Source organism: Aythya fuligula, chromosome Z, assembly GCF_009819795.1.
Source record: "Aythya fuligula isolate bAytFul2 chromosome Z, bAytFul2.pri, whole genome shotgun sequence".
Lineage (NCBI taxonomy): Eukaryota > Metazoa > Chordata > Aves > Anseriformes > Anatidae > Aythya > Aythya fuligula.
This window is the reverse complement of record NC_045593.1, coordinates 73,114,728-73,131,192: the sequence shown is the minus strand read 5'-3', so window position 1 is coordinate 73,131,192 and position 16,465 is coordinate 73,114,728. Positions and strand designations below refer to the sequence as shown.

The window sequence follows — 16,465 nt, the reverse complement described above, 5'->3', positions numbered from 1 at the left end:
ACAGCCTACAGAGTCCTGAGGGCAAACCGGGGGCGGCACTGGAAAGATCAGTGAGCAATACTTATAGCCTGAAGTCCAACTTCATGAGCACGAAAAGTCTGATGAGGAGTTCCAGGTAAAGGAGTATGAAGTAGTCCGACTTAATTGCTGGAATTCACAGTGGAAGACATCAGAATGCTTCACAACACGGTAGCATAATCCTACCTAGTGGCAAGCCCACAGAGCACTTCTGTTCCACAACAAGGGCATTACTGCCAGCTGGTACCAGGTCTTTTTTAAACATATTACATCTTCAGAAATTAGCACCATCAACTGAGTCTGGTTTAAGCCACTGCAATTAGCAGAGTGTTGTTTTGACACTGAATAAGGCTAGGAATACACACACACTTGCTATTCACTCAACTGTGTAACTGCAACTAAAACTGTACCTACACAGCCATCTCTCTAATGAGAAGGACTAAAGAAGTACAGAATACCATCAGTATTGCTTCCTCACCATTTACCTTTAACATGATTACTGCTCAAGTATCACAATCCTTTTTAAGTTTGCGTTGTGCCTTGAACTGCATTTTAAAAGCAGCTTCAGCAACGTGAGCAAAACGCATGAGCCACTAAACAATTCCCAATTTAATGGCAATTTGTGCTTGTAGATCCAGAAGATGGACTCTATTTACTGAACACTCATAAGTCATACCACTGAGCTAGCACGCTAGGCAACTATAAAGAAAATGGCAACTATGAAGAAAACACCTGTAAATCATGATCACTCACAGATTACTATATTTTATACTACGCTGCCTCTTTCTCCCAAACCCAGTCAGGCTGAATGAAAATAATCAAATATTGATCAACATAATGTATGGCAGAATAAACTGTCAAGTAAGACATTTATGTCTGTAATTAAACAGCTAAAACAATGGCTTTAAGCTATTCTGAAAGTAGAAATTTCATCACAGCCAGGTTCAACTCCCCCATTCTATTAACTTGGTGTCATTCTATTGCCTTAGATCTCGCATGTTTTTTCCATATGGGAAGAACACCATCAGCTAGCTGCTACTCCAACACAAGCAATTAACTCTTCCTAGAGACTTTGTTGCTATCAGATTCAAACATGAGGGTGCACCTCTGGTTCTTCCCACAGCAGGCAGAGAAAATCAAAGGTAGGAGATACTGTGGATGACATGATTTAGGTGAACCTCACCAAGGGATACACTATATCCAAACAGGAAATCTCACCCTGAAACAGTTTGAATCAGGGACTGTACGTGGGGATGTACATTATTTTAGCTTGTATGGAAGCAGAGTGTTATGTTATGGACAGTACAGGAGGCTGAACAAACAATTGTTTTGCCTGTTACAGCCACTCTTGTGTTGAAATAACCAGTGACAATTAGGAACTGCTTGAAATAACAGTGACTTACCTATGAAGCATGTTTTCTTAAAATTAGTCTGTCATGTTACAAGTAGAAGCTCCTTACTATGTTAAGGTGAAACTGTACCATGTACTTTGGTAAACCAACTACTTTTTCAAAAGTGGCTTCACTTTGTTACCACTTTTTTTGCAGTAGCACAATATATCAGCTGCTTCAGTACGTAATGGAGCCACCATGAATGTGGAGAAACAGCTAGTGAAAGACTTCTCACTTACTGCACTGCTTGTGGTGGCAGCAGGCAATTACTTTAAAAATATACAGCTCCATAAGCCACACAACATCCTTGGAGTGAATGGGTTTCAGGGTGTGCAGATCAGTAATGTTGCCTAATGCTGCCCAATTGAGCTGGACTTCACAGAAACGTACCTCTGTTATTACAAATACTTGTCACTAATCTCACAGCAGCTACCCTGAGAAGCAGTGCCGGCCTACAGAAATTCCCCATTATTTAAGGCCTCGTAGTAAACACTGGTTTGCCCTAGAACTATCATTTATTCAAACAGTTGGCCTAGAATCACTAGGTTGTAACAGAAACACATACCTACAAGCACCTAAAGAAAGGGTGAACAATCATGGTGATGAAATGGGCACCCTGGGTACTCCTGTGGTGGAAGCAAAGAGCATTACTTCTGCCAGAAGCACACAAGAACATCCCATGTCACTAAAGGAGTGCTGACAATTTGCAAGACCCAATATTCTCATGGGCATCTCGTAAATCCCTGTAATCTGACAGAAACAAGTTTTCTTTTATTTATTTATATTATTTTTTAAAAAAAGAAAAGTACATACTGCATTAATCTCAATAAAAAAAAAAAGACATCATTTGCAGAACAGCAGAATGATTTAATGAAGGTGATGCTCTGATTCACTACAGCCAGAAAGGTCCCTAATCATATTTAGCCTTAAAAGAACAGTTCCAGTTTTAAAACATCAAGTCCTTGCTTATGCTCTATGTTGAGATCAATCCATGGCTAGAATTTAACATGCATGGATGAATAAACCATCTAAACTTTTTAAAAAGTAGTTTGTTTCGACAGCGTCAGTAGTAAGAACTAACTAGGCAACTTAACTGGATCCCTATAACAAGCTATGCAGGTTAAGTCAAACTTTTTATTACCCTATTTCAAAACACAAGGTGTAAAAAAGCTTCTTAACAGTCAAAAACAGTGTCATGCCTGCAAAGGCGCAAAGAGTGAAGTCAAGGTTCAAAGAATCAAATGCTATTTTGAGTAATGTAACGTCAAGCAAGTTACTTCATTTCCACATGCTCGCATGAGTCACTTCCAGGAGACATGCGACATGCAGTAAATCATGTAGTTTAATATGAAAATGCTCAGTAATTGCCAATAAGTCCTTTCCATAACAATAAACAAGTATACAGAATCAGAAAAGACACTATAACATACGGTATTAACAGGCTTAATACAAGTCTCCATTAATACTGCTCTGAAGCCACAGACGGCCTGTTTGAAAATGCAATTCCTTCAGGATGATTCCTGCAGTCCAGACAATAGGACAGCACTCCAACCACCAGCTACATAGGCCAAGGCTTTCTGTACCTGTAGCAAAAGCACAGTTTTTAAAACAACCACTGCTCTTGTGCTATAACACTGGGTCCTCAGGCCACAACACAGACTGCATTCTAATAGCTGTGGGGTTCAAAATATAGACTACCTTAAAAATTAAAAAGATGGTAACAAGAAAAGCCTTCTTTTCCCATCCACCTCTCCAGCTCTGTTAAAAATCTATCTTAAAAGGTTCTACGCAAGTTGCTCCAGAAAGAAATCATCCTAAATCAGTTCAATCCCAATTGCTTTCTCTTCATTTTCACGGTAGTTAGGAAGGATGCTCAAAGCATCCTGCTGGCAAGACAGTTTGACAGGAAAGACCTTTTGTCCATATCCCTGCTGAATCAGGAACTGTCAGGCTGCCAGAATCCTCTCCTTATGTCAGAACACCATGAAGCAGCAGCTATCAAGAGCCACCACCTTTGACTCAGCACACCACAGAAGAGCAGCCACCTTCAGCTGGCTCCTCCTCTACCTGCCAAACTACTCTCCCACCTCAAGCGGGCTCAAAACGCTGCAGAAATATTTGACTGGTTGGAGTGGGATAAAGGCTGCGAATACCATGTGTATGTGGAACAAATGATGAGAAAAGAGGTGTGGGGTTTCACAACAATAGCAATCCTCCTCTCAGAAGCTGCAAAGAAGTAATTGCCTACTCGTGTTTTCCTCCCTGGAACAGGCACTTGTGCCATAAAGCAAGCTCCTGGAAGTCCAGCTATTTACTGCCTTACCATCCTCAATTTTTTCCCCCACAGCGATTTCCATTTTTGTGACAATAACTAAGATTTTCTATCCTCTGTATAAGTCGAGCATGCAGCCACTTTCCAGACTAAGCCACCCCACTGTTAAGCCATACAGTTTTTCTTCTTGCTTCCCTTTAAGACACAGAGAAGAAAAGAACTTGGTTTGTCTCTCACCTCATCACCACAGAGAGCTTCAAGAAGGCAACATGTCGAGAGTCCCAGATTGAAGGTGTAAGTATACTTTCTTCATTCCCCCATAGGGTTAGTTTAGACGCCCTAAAATTAGTCTAGCATTAAGGCAAGAAAGATTTTAGGTTGGAGCGTAAGCTAACACTGTTCAAAGCGATTGTGATGAGACTCGAAGAAACTGTCAGCCTAGTTTCAGCTGAACCAAGAGATCACTCTGAAACTTGGAGTTCACATATGGGGAAACTCTAGAGTTTTTCAGCAGCACAGAGAAGAGATTTGTCTTCCAAGAGCTCTGTTCTCTGCCAGACACCAATGTGGGCTAGAGTTTTTGCACTGATTTCATAAAAGAGAACTACAGGCTAGCAATGTTCATATGTTCAGCAATTAAAGTCAAGCAGCCAATTAGACAAGGCACTTTCTAATGCCTCAAAGGATCTCTGCCTTGATTACCAAAAGACTGCAGAAACAGTCACAACAAACATTTCCATTTTCAGTTGTGACCAACCCAGAACCCTTTGCATTTATTACCATGGCTCTTCAACAAAAAGAGAGAGAAGGCACGAGACTTAACTATTACAAACTATTTCCAAACAAACATGAAATCCAAACATACTGACTACAGCTGCATCAACAGTTTTCCAGAAACATTCAACTTTCTGTCCTAGGCACCTGCTGCATCCTGTGCTGCCTTTTGTATCTGTGCTATCTGCAACAAAACTGTAATGAAACACTTCAAGTACCCGGCAAAGGAACATCTGCAGAGGGCAAGATAAAATATGCAGAATTACACAAAACAAGATAGATATGACTGTTCTGTCAACTTCAGCCTTACGGAAACAGAAGTAAGCGTGACTCCCTTCTTTGTATCTGTCCATTACACTGTACTATTTCTAGATCGTGTAAAAGTATTGAGGATCACATAAAACCCAAATAATTTTACTCTGAGAGTTAACACAGAACAAAGAAACCTTGCCACAACACTGCAGATATTTACTGGCAATGAGACAATTGAGAACACAGATTTTTGGAAGAGGGTTGGCAGGAGTACCAGGTTTTCAACCAACCTGTAAAATTCACAGTAGGCAGCTGGATCAAATCTGAAAAACAGGCCCATGTAATAGTGATCACTTAGAATGACCTGAAATAAACTTTGTCATCAGGTTGACACAAGGGCAGAAAGGTCTACATATATGCTTTATTACTAGTTCAAATGTGTTCTGTCCAAAGAGACATGAAAAACTGACTTGTCAAAGTCATTTTTAGAGAAAAACATCTGAATTTCATAAGTGCATGATTATTACAATAGAAGAACACTTCTTGGATTCAAACCTCCTGTAAACTGTGAAATTCTCTCAAATTTATGGGATTTGTTATCAGCTGCTCTCACAACATGAGACTCAATTCCAAAGTTATAATGTAGGTAACTATTCTTCAGTAAATTAGTAGAAGAGAAAGCCTGAAATCACAAAGAGTCTTTTATGACGTGAAAAGAATATTCCAGACAACCAAATTTATACTCTTGTAAAGACAAGTGGGCATTAAAATGAATTGCAGTCTTTTTCATGGGGATACATACCACACATTGTCATTTTTAACCTATACTGAAGTTCAGAGAAGTGAGTATAGTGTAGCAAACTGCATTTTTCTAACTTAAGTGCTGATTTTTAAGTGACAGTTACTACTCTCCCTTGCATTTCCCCTCAACTGCTGCTGAATCAACCTGTCCTGAGGGAACAGACTGTGCTTCTAATACTTGAAGAAGGGCAGTTTGATAATTAGACTTCATCGCATTTTACCTTTTTCCCCTATTTTTTAGTTTTTGTTTTTTTTTTTTTAAATACACATACTTAACATTATATTAAAGTTATCTTCCAATTTTAAATATGTAGAAGCACTTAGCCATCCAAGAACAGATGCTAAGAATTCAGTTACGTAGCTTTTGTTGAGACCAGGGTCTCCCATCCACTGTACAACTACAAACATTTCACGTGTTGGTTCAGCAGCATGTATGTACATAAATCTACATTAGCCAAAAGCATCTAGGTGCCAGAGACCCCACAACATTTGGGCACAGTAACTCATTCTGGATAAATTCCTTGGTTAGCAAGCGACAGTCATACCTTACTTCTCAGATGATTTTCTTGTTGATGGAATTCTCTATATGAAGGGACTAGTTTTCAGCTCCTTTTAAAATCTTCATTAATAGGAGGGTTTAATATTCCTGCCTTCAGTACAATGACAGAACAGCAGTCAGGTATTTCAATTCTTGCTCAGAACACTGCTTTTTCCTACTACAGAAGTACATTTCACAACTGATATGAAAGATGCCTAAACAGCAAGTTGTGCCACTTCAGCTTTCTCCTCACAGCCAAACCCTTAGATGAAAAGGAGTACTGACACTGCCTGCCAATATGTACAGATTGATTAGAATTCCTTGCTTCCTTCATCAAAAAACGTTTCATTGCTGTGAAACATTTCATCTCCATGTTTAGTATCATTCATCTGTGTAGACAGAGCAAGATCTCTTAGCAGTCCTGTAATGGAGCTGTCTTACAGGCTTGGCGAACAGCTCTTAGTTCCAAGCATTTCATATGTGAATTTTCACTTCCAGAGTGGCCAGAAGATTCATCTGATTCTGATGTTAGACAGTCAGTGACAGACCAAAGCTTTGCCCCATATGAATTCTCACTTGCAGTTTGGTCTGTGTGAAAATTTATTTCAAGTTCTATGCTCTCAAAAACTCCTCTTCAATTAAAGAGTATTTGGCACAAGAATTAACAAGGTAATTCTGAAACTTATCTCAAGTTTCCTCTTCGTCTCTGATCTAAACTGTAGAAAAAGGAAAATTTGTTCTCCAAACACTCCATATAAAACCTGAAGATAAATGAGAACAGGCATGAAACCAGGGTGTTCTCAACCCTGCATCCACTAATACAAGGTAATCTTGCTCCAGGCTGCTTAAATCAGACATATGGCTCCCAGTGCAGTTATAACATCAGATAACTCATTTCTCATTTATACTAAAACCTTACGGAACAAGACTAAGGCAATGCTTTTGCTAGTAGCCAAACAAATGCTTCAAAGCTGAGGAGCTGCTATGATAAATGCAAACACCATCTCTTTCTCCAAAGAGTTCCAAACCTGGAGCTGTCACCAACTAAAGAGTGTAATTTAAATTCAGGATCCTTCTCAGGCACCACTCTGTGCTAAACAGGAGGCATCAGACCTTCAGACAAGGTCTGCAATTAAGTTTTCCTCCATTCTATTCCCAGGCAAAGAGTCTATCTGACACTAAGTAGCAGCAACATGAACTTCCAGCATATAAAACATCAGAACCATCACGTAAGGATATGGGTAATTTGCACATCCATCAGTAAGACCTTGAGGCTCACTTCTGTGTGCTTGCAGCAGACTTTTAACTGGGACAAGAATATAATCCTAAACATCTTTAGGAGGGGATGCTAAATAAGAGAACTCAGGTCTACAAGACAGGTAAACAGCCTGAATAGCCATCCTACAAATAGATGAAGTAACAGTTTCATCTTTCAACTCCTGGAACAGAATGCCAGGAAACAGTTAAGTAAAGGGGCTTTATTTTAAAGCACTGAAGTCATGACCTACAGAAAAGATAGGCTTGTTTTCTGCATCAACCAGCCTTCAGATGAAGGCTGCAATGCATGGCATCAGCCCAGCCTAATTTCTTTGGCATCCCCAAGCACTTCTGGTGTTCCTCACAGTTACGGGAACAGATCACTGTAAGGTTTGGTAGCAAAGTCAACCCAAAAGGTCTAAAAGCAGTGGTTTCAGTAGCCAAAGCTACCGAACACTATGCTGGAGCATGGAATCTCAGATTTAACCCTTTTACTACCTAATGTCTCAGAGCAAGACATCTGGAGTGCTGGTCACTATGATCCACCGAGAGGTAAAACAACCTTAACGCAAAGGCACAAAAAGCAGGCTACTCAGTAAGAAAGAAGCAGTGTTGGGCTTTGAGCAACCTCTTAGCTTGACCTATTTTGTGCCACTGCATGGTCCCTATGGAAAGAGTAAATTGTCAACAAATGTTATCTGAAATGAATAGTCAGAAAAGTACAGCCTAGTGAATTCACCAAGACAGATGGATCCACTCTGGCAGTCTTTTAAAAGTCATCCTTTTCAGGAAGGATTACCTAGTTTGGGGGAGATTTGCTTTCAAATTAACAAATATAAACTGTATGTAGTATAGTCTCAGAATCAGAAATACAGCATTATGTCTCTAGGCCTGAGCCTATTTATTTCTCCTTCTCTTTAGGTATCTTATGAAGTAGAAACTAAAGCAAGCCATAGAGCTAACTGATACTATACAGAGCTGAACTGCAAGAGGCTCAAGAAAGTAAGGCTTGAGAATCCACGTTGTGGCACAGAATTGTATTTAGCTAAACTGTCTATGGGTAAGAACAGGAGCCAAAACCTACAACCATGAGTAACCAATGCCAAGAACATCCCCTTAGGTGTAATCAGTCACCCTCACACCACACACAAGTAAAACTCACTGCCACAAGCACTGCCTATAGAGTGCAGAGAATGATTACAAAAAAACATTCTCAAAAAGCAAACGGAACTATTCAGAAGTAACACAAGTGTCATATCAATATTTTCTACTTATTGCATGCTAGCAGCAGACCTTTGGAATGAGCACTGGCAATAAAAGTATTTTGAGATATTCAAAGGTGATGCCTGTGGCTAAAGTCAGTCTCACTGCTGCCTCTTTATCAGGCTAGACAAATTTAAGAGAAAACCCTAATGCAGCCCAATCTGCTCACCCTTGGCAGATGCAGTTGAAAAAAAAAAAAAAAAAAAAAACCACTGGAAAAACTCCCCTCAGTTTTTTGTTGCTGGATTCCTGCTTAAACATCACCCTTCCCACCTGCACCAACATAGGAAAAGCTGTTAGAACTTTTTTGCCATGCTAGTACAGAAAATACGTTATCAGGACAAGAGAAAAAAGCATGTACTGCATGCCAGAGAAGTTTGATGTTGGTGCCAGAACTGCCTGAAGGTTTTTAGGCCTCAGCCTCCACTATTCATGTATGCCTCTGGGGAACATCTCTCCAACACATCCAAGGCATCAACATCAATATGTGTAGAAAAGGCTGAAGCCTCCCATACAACCTGTATCAGGCTAAAGCTTGTCTCTTCTCATGTCCAACTATTGCAGCCCTAGGAACACAGTCATAAGAAAGTTTATTTATTAAAATGACCATGTTCTGCACTACTTTTCAGTGGTAAAGTATTGGCTTCCATCCCTTAAGCCATGAAGAATATGTAGCCTCCAAGAGTAGTTTGAAACACAAGCTAACCAGTACATTCAACAGCTGCAGCCGAGAGCTTATGATATGCTCTCTAAAGCTAGGTATTTGGCAACTTAAAAAAAAAAAAAAAAAAAAGAAGGCAGGCAATAGAGTTCCAAGTCAATATTTCTGAATAAAAATAATGAAATGTCAACATAAACTGTACCATGTTTTTTAGTCTGACAGAGCTCAGAGTTGACAAATGGAAATGAGACAAACTGAACCTTGCCAATCATCCTTTCATTTGGCTTTTAGAGTGCAGGCATCCATCTGGTAGCTCTTTCAAAGTTAAACAACTGGTCTAAATACATGCGCTCTATGCACCAGCTGTTGCTAAAATAGAGTGCTAACAGAAAACATCACTCTGCAGGCTCATACTTCCACTCTGACAGCACAAATCAATTCAAGTGTGCATCCTAAAGAAATGCAGAAGTGCTGCAATGCAAAATCTGCTTTACCCACAAAGCTAAATAAAATTAGTCCACCCTTCTTCACAAGGTACCAGATTAACTCCCTGAATCCTATAAAAAAAAAAAAAAAAAAAACACGAAGTTTTGTATTAGCCAGGCTAACAAAGTCACAGCTCCACTGGAGTTCAATAAAATCTTAAGTAAGCCTTGTATAGTTATCTGCTTTTCTGTATCTAAATCTTTTCAAAGACTCAAAAGCTCAGAAGAATTAAGCATCCTGACCACATTTACAGTACCCATACACAGAACTGGATGAAATGTAAGTATACAACTTTTTGGTGTGGAATCTAGACAATGATTGACAAAAGTTCCTTCTGACTAGCAACATCTGCAGTGGTTTCTTCTGAGTTTATTCCAGAGTTTAAGAGAACTAAAAAACCACCGTGTGACAGCTCAGATGCCAGGAAAGTGAAAAGATGCAGAAAATCCCCAAATGCACATACCTGTTATTTTGTCCCTGACAAGCTTGCAGGACTCAATCTCACCAATACTGCCAAACAGACTCTTCAGCTCCTCTTGCGTCATGTTCTGTGGAAGGTAGTTGACTATTAAATTGGTCTTGCTGTCTTCTGTGTGTCCAGAATCAACTGGTGATGAGCAATTGTTTATGGTGGTTGAACCATGGGCTGTGTTATTGCAAGTTGGTCCATTAGACAGCTGTGTTTCCATGGCAGCGATTACCTGCTAAAAATATAGAAAGCAAGAAACATCAAAATTCGTAATTCACCCTCTGTTATGGAGAGTCCAGATTAGAATCTAAAAGAATTGTCACTATGCACAAGTGGTATTTGCCAGGGCCAGATAGTGCTTCTACATGCAAAAACAATACTGAGTGATTTTTAACTGTTAATCAAGGAAACATTTTAAGAACCTACAGGCAAATCAAGTCATCACTAAAATCTTCTATGGCTTATTTCAGTGAAATCAAGAGCCATAACTCAGTTTCTATCCTCCCCCACATCCCCTTCACTCAGGGCATCACAGCCTTTCTAGTACAGAAATTACCAAGCACAATTGGACTGTTGCAATGGTAATCAGTACTATTAACTTAAGTGACAACTGAAATGTGAAGTGCAGTTTTTCAAGTATTTGCCTTTTTTGGTTATTTTCAAGACAGGTGGGTGTTAATTGTATCTTGACCCTGTCTCTGATAGTACTGGAAAGCAAGAATAGTAATTTAAAAAGAGATGTTTAGAGATGTAAATGGATGTGCTGGAATGGGAAACAAACTCTTCCTTGATAACCTCTAGGTCAACCTTCTGCTACCACAGGCTGGCAATCAGTTTCTAAATGTTTTTTATTTGATTAAACTGCCAATTTCTGTTAATCACCTCCTCCTTCCTCTGCACCCTGAAAACTGTTAAATTTGATTCTTTAACTCACTCTGTTAGACAAAAGAAGTGAGCGATCACTACTCCAGAAACGTGTTTCACCCAAAAGTAACTGACTGTATGATTTGCAAACGTAGCAGCAATCATCTGTGGAGAAGAGTCAGTACTTGCCCACACGCTACCCAGATGTTCAAAGGCTCTCTGCCATCACTGGCAGCCAATGAATGCTAACAGCTGTTAAACAGTCTTTTTTTAATGGCAGTCTAACATGCAAGGCTTGGGTAGCCTATGCTGTAGGAGACCAGCTGTATAGAACAAACCTCACCAGAAAATTCTACGTATGTTAGCCACTAACAGATCATTTACTCCAGAAGCAAGACTCATCAAGAAGTTTAAATAAAAATCCAGTAATCACTGAAATCCAACCTCATACTAAGATTTCTAGAACGAGATCTGATTTCTAGAAGGAGATCTCAAGCAAGAAAACCTGCTACAAAACCACAGGAATCATCAGGCTGGAAAAGACCCCTGGGGGTTATCTGTCCTTACTCCCCTGTTCAAAGCAGCATATCCAATCACTACATACATGAACAAGTGATTCGGCCAACTGTACTCAGTGAGTTCAAATCTGAATTTCCTAAACACATGAAAGGGAGGTTACAGCATCTGAAACGAGTTCAGACATTCCTGGGAAGACACTTCCATGTTTTGTATACAGAAGTATTTTCCAAGAGGTTACTTCAGCACAAAGCAAGAAAAGGAAGATGTATATATTAAGTGTCTTATACAAAAATGTGATCTGTTTTTTTGTCAGAGGAGCCACCACTGGGTCACCAACATTTTCACTCCCTTGTGACAAACTTCAAGGGGGCAACCTGCTCCTGGCACTGTGAGGAAACAAGTCTGCTGAAAAGATGGGAAAATAGATGATACCAATTAAGATAAATTACTCTTTAGAATACCAGCATATCTGGCAGAGCTGGTAGCCACAAAAGCTGTGCTCTGACTGAAGCTCTGTACAATTGATTTTTTTTCCCCCCTTTATCAAATTTTAAGTCTGCATTGACCAAAATTAGAAGGATTTAGCAAGGACAGACAATCCTCACTTAATTGCACATTTATTTTCATGTTCAGGTGGCAAGAATCCTATCTTAAGCCAACATTCAAGTGAACAGCTGCAGTAGCCTGTGTGTGCTGAAATTACAGCATTTCCCAGCTATAGAACCATCTGCTCTGGATAAAGCGATACTAATATGTTTTACAAATAATGCATACTCCATTGATAGGTTGAATACAACTGTTCATAAAACACATGCCACGTCTTCAGCAGTTACTAAATATTTTCTACCCTGAAAGATAGTTTGAGATAAATTTACAGTTTAAAAACAATTTCTTAGAATAAGACTTATAAATATACTTTAAAAAAATAGTAATCAAATACACAGTATACAGGTTTTTTTTAAAGTTACTGCAATTTAGTATTCAGACCATACCAAAACAATTTTAGTGCAATACTACTCTTCAGTTATCCACTGGGTATTTTGAATTATCACTAAAATCTAATTGACATTGGAAGAAAGGCAAGCTCTGCAGTATAATTTCTACAGGAGATCACCATATAATAGAAAAGCTGTCATGGTACACTAGTGTGCTCTAGGCCCTGACAGAGTAGGGAAACAACCTGCAGCCTGTAACGAAACAGAAGAGAGTTAGTGTTCCAAATGGGAGATTAGAGTTTGGTATGGCCTCAGCACTATTAACATGTAAAAAAAAGTAGCCTACATAATTTAATAAAAATCCCACAGACCCCAGTCCAAGGCTCTGCTGCCCACGAACCACTTCTAAGCAGAGAAGCCACATCACACAGTCTGACTGCCATGTTAGTTTGGAGTTGCCGTCTGCAATATGGACACAAAAAGTACTGTATGTTAGATTAGCAAGATAACGCAACAAATCAGTTTGTACAAATTTACAGTAATTGCATTTATATTCCCAGCACATCCACGCAGTGGGGCTTAATTGAATTTGAGGCAATTCCAATCTAATCTTTCCAAATTTAGTTCCAAAATTATTTTTCTTACGTGAATTAGGATGTTTATTTTTAAGAGATAATTTAAAAGATAGCAAAATCTATTACCTCTGCATCTACCCTGAGAACTACCACAAGAACCACACCATATCTAAAAGGACTACACCGCAGCATTTTTATTTTTTTAAATCCTCAAGATGGAAAGAAGAGGAAAGAGGAAATGCAGTAAATCAATTTTCCATTAGCATGTAAGATGACCATGCACCACTGAAAAATAGCTCACCTTAAATGCTTTTCCCAGCCCACAAACAGAAGAAACTACTTTGCAACGATTAAGTCCATTACTAAAATCCTAGATTAAAAATTTAGTAAGTTAAAATTTTGCAGAGAAGGCCTTCAGAAAGTTTCCCTGCAACAGCCCTATTTAAGAGTACCAGTGGACGTGCAAGTGGCAGCGGAGTCAAGGATATCTCAAGGAGAAGGGGGGAAACATATCAGTGAGGTAGTTCTTCATAATGGCATTTTCATGTCCAAGCACATTGTTGTACTTCGCCTTTTTTTTTTTTTTTAAAATGAAGGATTGTTGCAAACCCAGTTAGATTTGAACTGAACAGTGCTAAGAGGATAACAAAAAAGCTGCTAATGGGCCATTTGCAGCTGATTACAACTAGTCCAGATGTTAAATATAACCACAACACTGGCAAGAACAGGAAGACTGTTGCCACAGTTTGAGACTGGTATAAATCCAAGAGACTTCTTGCCTCTGGTTAGCAGATGAGAAATCTAAACAGTAAATTTAACTTGATTAAAAAACTCAGATTTTGGAAGATTGCTGCAGCCAGGGTTTATAAACACATTTCTCAAAACAACCGCTGCCATTTCGAACAGTGTAAGTTTGTCTTCATCGCAGCTTGCTACCAAAGCCTGTCTTTAGGTTAAATGGCTTGACATCAGGACTCCATTCCTGATTTAGGTTGATATCAAGACCTTCAATCTCATCTTCTCATGCAAAACACTGAGGCTTTGGTATGGGCTGCAAGACATTCTCTATGGTCTGAAACCAAAAACAATTCCAACAACTTCTGAAGCACTTCACTGTACACAGGCAACCATGCTTGACACAGCTCTTACTATTGGAAAAAAAATCTCAAGTGACTTCTGCTAAGTCCAGACAAGTTTTATTATGGAAGCTGCATTAAAATATCAGTCTGATATTTTAATATCAGAGACTGCTTTCCTACAGACTGTAGAGATGTGTGTAAGATGCTTGTGTCTCCGTGCCTCCCAGCAAGCCTGCATGACCTGGCAGAGTATTTTCACCCTGCAAGCCATGGGCTGCAGACAGAAAGCTCCTCCAGGAGAGCTTACCTGGGTGAACTTACACTGCACTCACCAGAGACTGCAGTGAGCTCACACCACATCCCAGCACTTCCCCAAAAAACCCCTCTCGTTTGAAGCGCTTCGTTTCCATAACACTCCTGCCTTCACTGAAGTGCTCCACAGGACACAGCAATGTACCCCTCTAACTACCACCATCACATCTCAAAAAACAAGTCCCATTCCACCAATCCTTTCACCGTTTTTGTTACTTTTTAAATTACATTTTTTTTTATACCTAATATGGAAAAAGAGTTCTTACCCTTTACTTTATACTTCCACTTGACATGAAAATTATGTGATATAGCTAGTTATGCCAAAAAACAAGACTTTAAAAAAAGCTATTTCCAACCTAGCACTGCACTTTACGATTAAAGTTGTAGCATTCTGACAAAATCTGAACTGTGAATAATTCCCAAGAAAGCTAAAACATTGACCTACTGGAAAATCATTGGTATTGTGGAAAGACCAAAACAGTTTGACAGTGTTAGGCTTGTAGAGAGAATGCTCTTCAGATTACTGCAATAGCTCAGCAATCACTGCATTTAAACCTGACAAAGCCTGTAACCTCAGGAAACAAGACTTTGTTGAAAAAATCCAAGATCACCTTGCAGTGAAGTTGGAACGGGAATTTTGCTATGTCTGTGGTCCCCAGAAGAGGAACCAACATTGCTGAGTTTGGAAAACAGTAACTGGTTCCCTTTGTTAACATACAGCATATTGAAGCCATCTATCTTTGAATAAATCTGCTTTTAATTTATGAAGCCAGTTACAATTTTAAATCTAAGCAGCCTTAAAAGCTGTCTGTGGTATTAACAGAATCCTGGTTTCTAATTAGCTCCAGTTCAAGTGAGTCATGAAAACAGTTTGCATGGCAAAGGTGTTTTTTTTTTTTTTTTTTTTTTTTTTTTTTTTTTTTTTTTTTTTTTTTTAATTCCAAACATCAGGAATTAAAAAGCCATATGCTTCAAAGTGATTAGTCCTGCTTCCCATAGAACAGTTACAATTATGTCAACGGGAGTGCTTTAGAAAATAAAGCAAAGCTAGCAAGACAAAGACCAGCAATATAATATTTAGTGGGCTGCTACTCATTTTCCCTGAAAAATAGGTATTTTGGTATGCAGCATCGTTTCAGTATTTCCAGGATTCAGCCTCAGCTACCATTTCCTGCTGGGCATGAGCATTTGAACAGCTGATGAGGTGACAAAACCAAAGCATTCAGACTCCTGTTATCACTCCAGATACACTGGAGAGAGAAGCATTTAGGGCTTTTGGCTGAGACCCTCTCCTACCTGCTTGTATTCAGATCTTTTCACCTCCTCTCACTGAGGGGGAAAAACATTTCACATGCATTTTACATACAGAAGTTAATTCCGCTTATAGACACATCAAAATCACTGCACAGATGCCTCCGCTGATTAAGCTGTATACTTCTAAATCATATTACTACATAAAGGTGATTACAGATAAGCAGATGTCATAATACATAATACTTAAAAGGATTTTGCGTTCATAATGCCAAGTGGCAGAATGAGCAAAGCCCATAGATGAGAACAATGTCCTTTATGCCTTCCAAATACAAAGGTCTGAAAGTCTACACCAGAATTTTAGTCTCAGCTTGTAATAAAATTGTCTTTTTAAAAAATCTTTGGTCTCCTTTACAAAGGTTTTACTCCTCCTACTTCAACGCACAACAGTAATGACAGTTATTTAGCAAGCCTAAGTGGTTTGTCTGCAAGGAATATTGCTCAAAAACTTCAACAAAAAGGAAAAAAAATCATTATTTGAGGGCTTAGTGAAAGTCAATAAGCCCTGACATATCAGACAAGCTGAATTTTACTTTAAAAACAGAACTCAAAAACGTGCTTCCAAAAATATTTAATTGCACTGTTATTTGTACAATGAAGAACTGAAATTATGAGTGCTTCATCTTAACTGCTTTTTTTTTTTTTTTTTTTTTTTTTTTTTTTTAATCTTTACTGGAGTATTAATTTG

General features: G+C 39.0%; 1 protein-coding gene across 17 annotated transcripts in view; it reads right to left on the bottom strand.

The window, feature by feature from the left end:
* The window catches only part of ELAVL2 (ELAV like RNA binding protein 2), a 92,126-nt gene that overhangs the window by 38,510 nt on the left and 37,151 nt on the right, over positions 1-16,465 (bottom strand). For 8 of the 17 annotated variants that reach the window (XM_032205357.1, XM_032205354.1, XM_032205355.1 and 5 more), the window contains one exon: positions 10,177-10,417. In XM_032205357.1, the coding sequence (XP_032061248.1) occupies positions 10,177-10,402 (226 nt within the window). In that variant the 5' untranslated portion in view covers positions 10,403-10,417. Of the gene's footprint in view, positions 1-10,176; positions 10,418-12,871; positions 12,963-16,465 lie in introns of all 17 variants that reach the window. The other 9 variants (XM_032205350.1, XM_032205352.1, XM_032205349.1 and 6 more) reach the window with 2 other exon arrangements.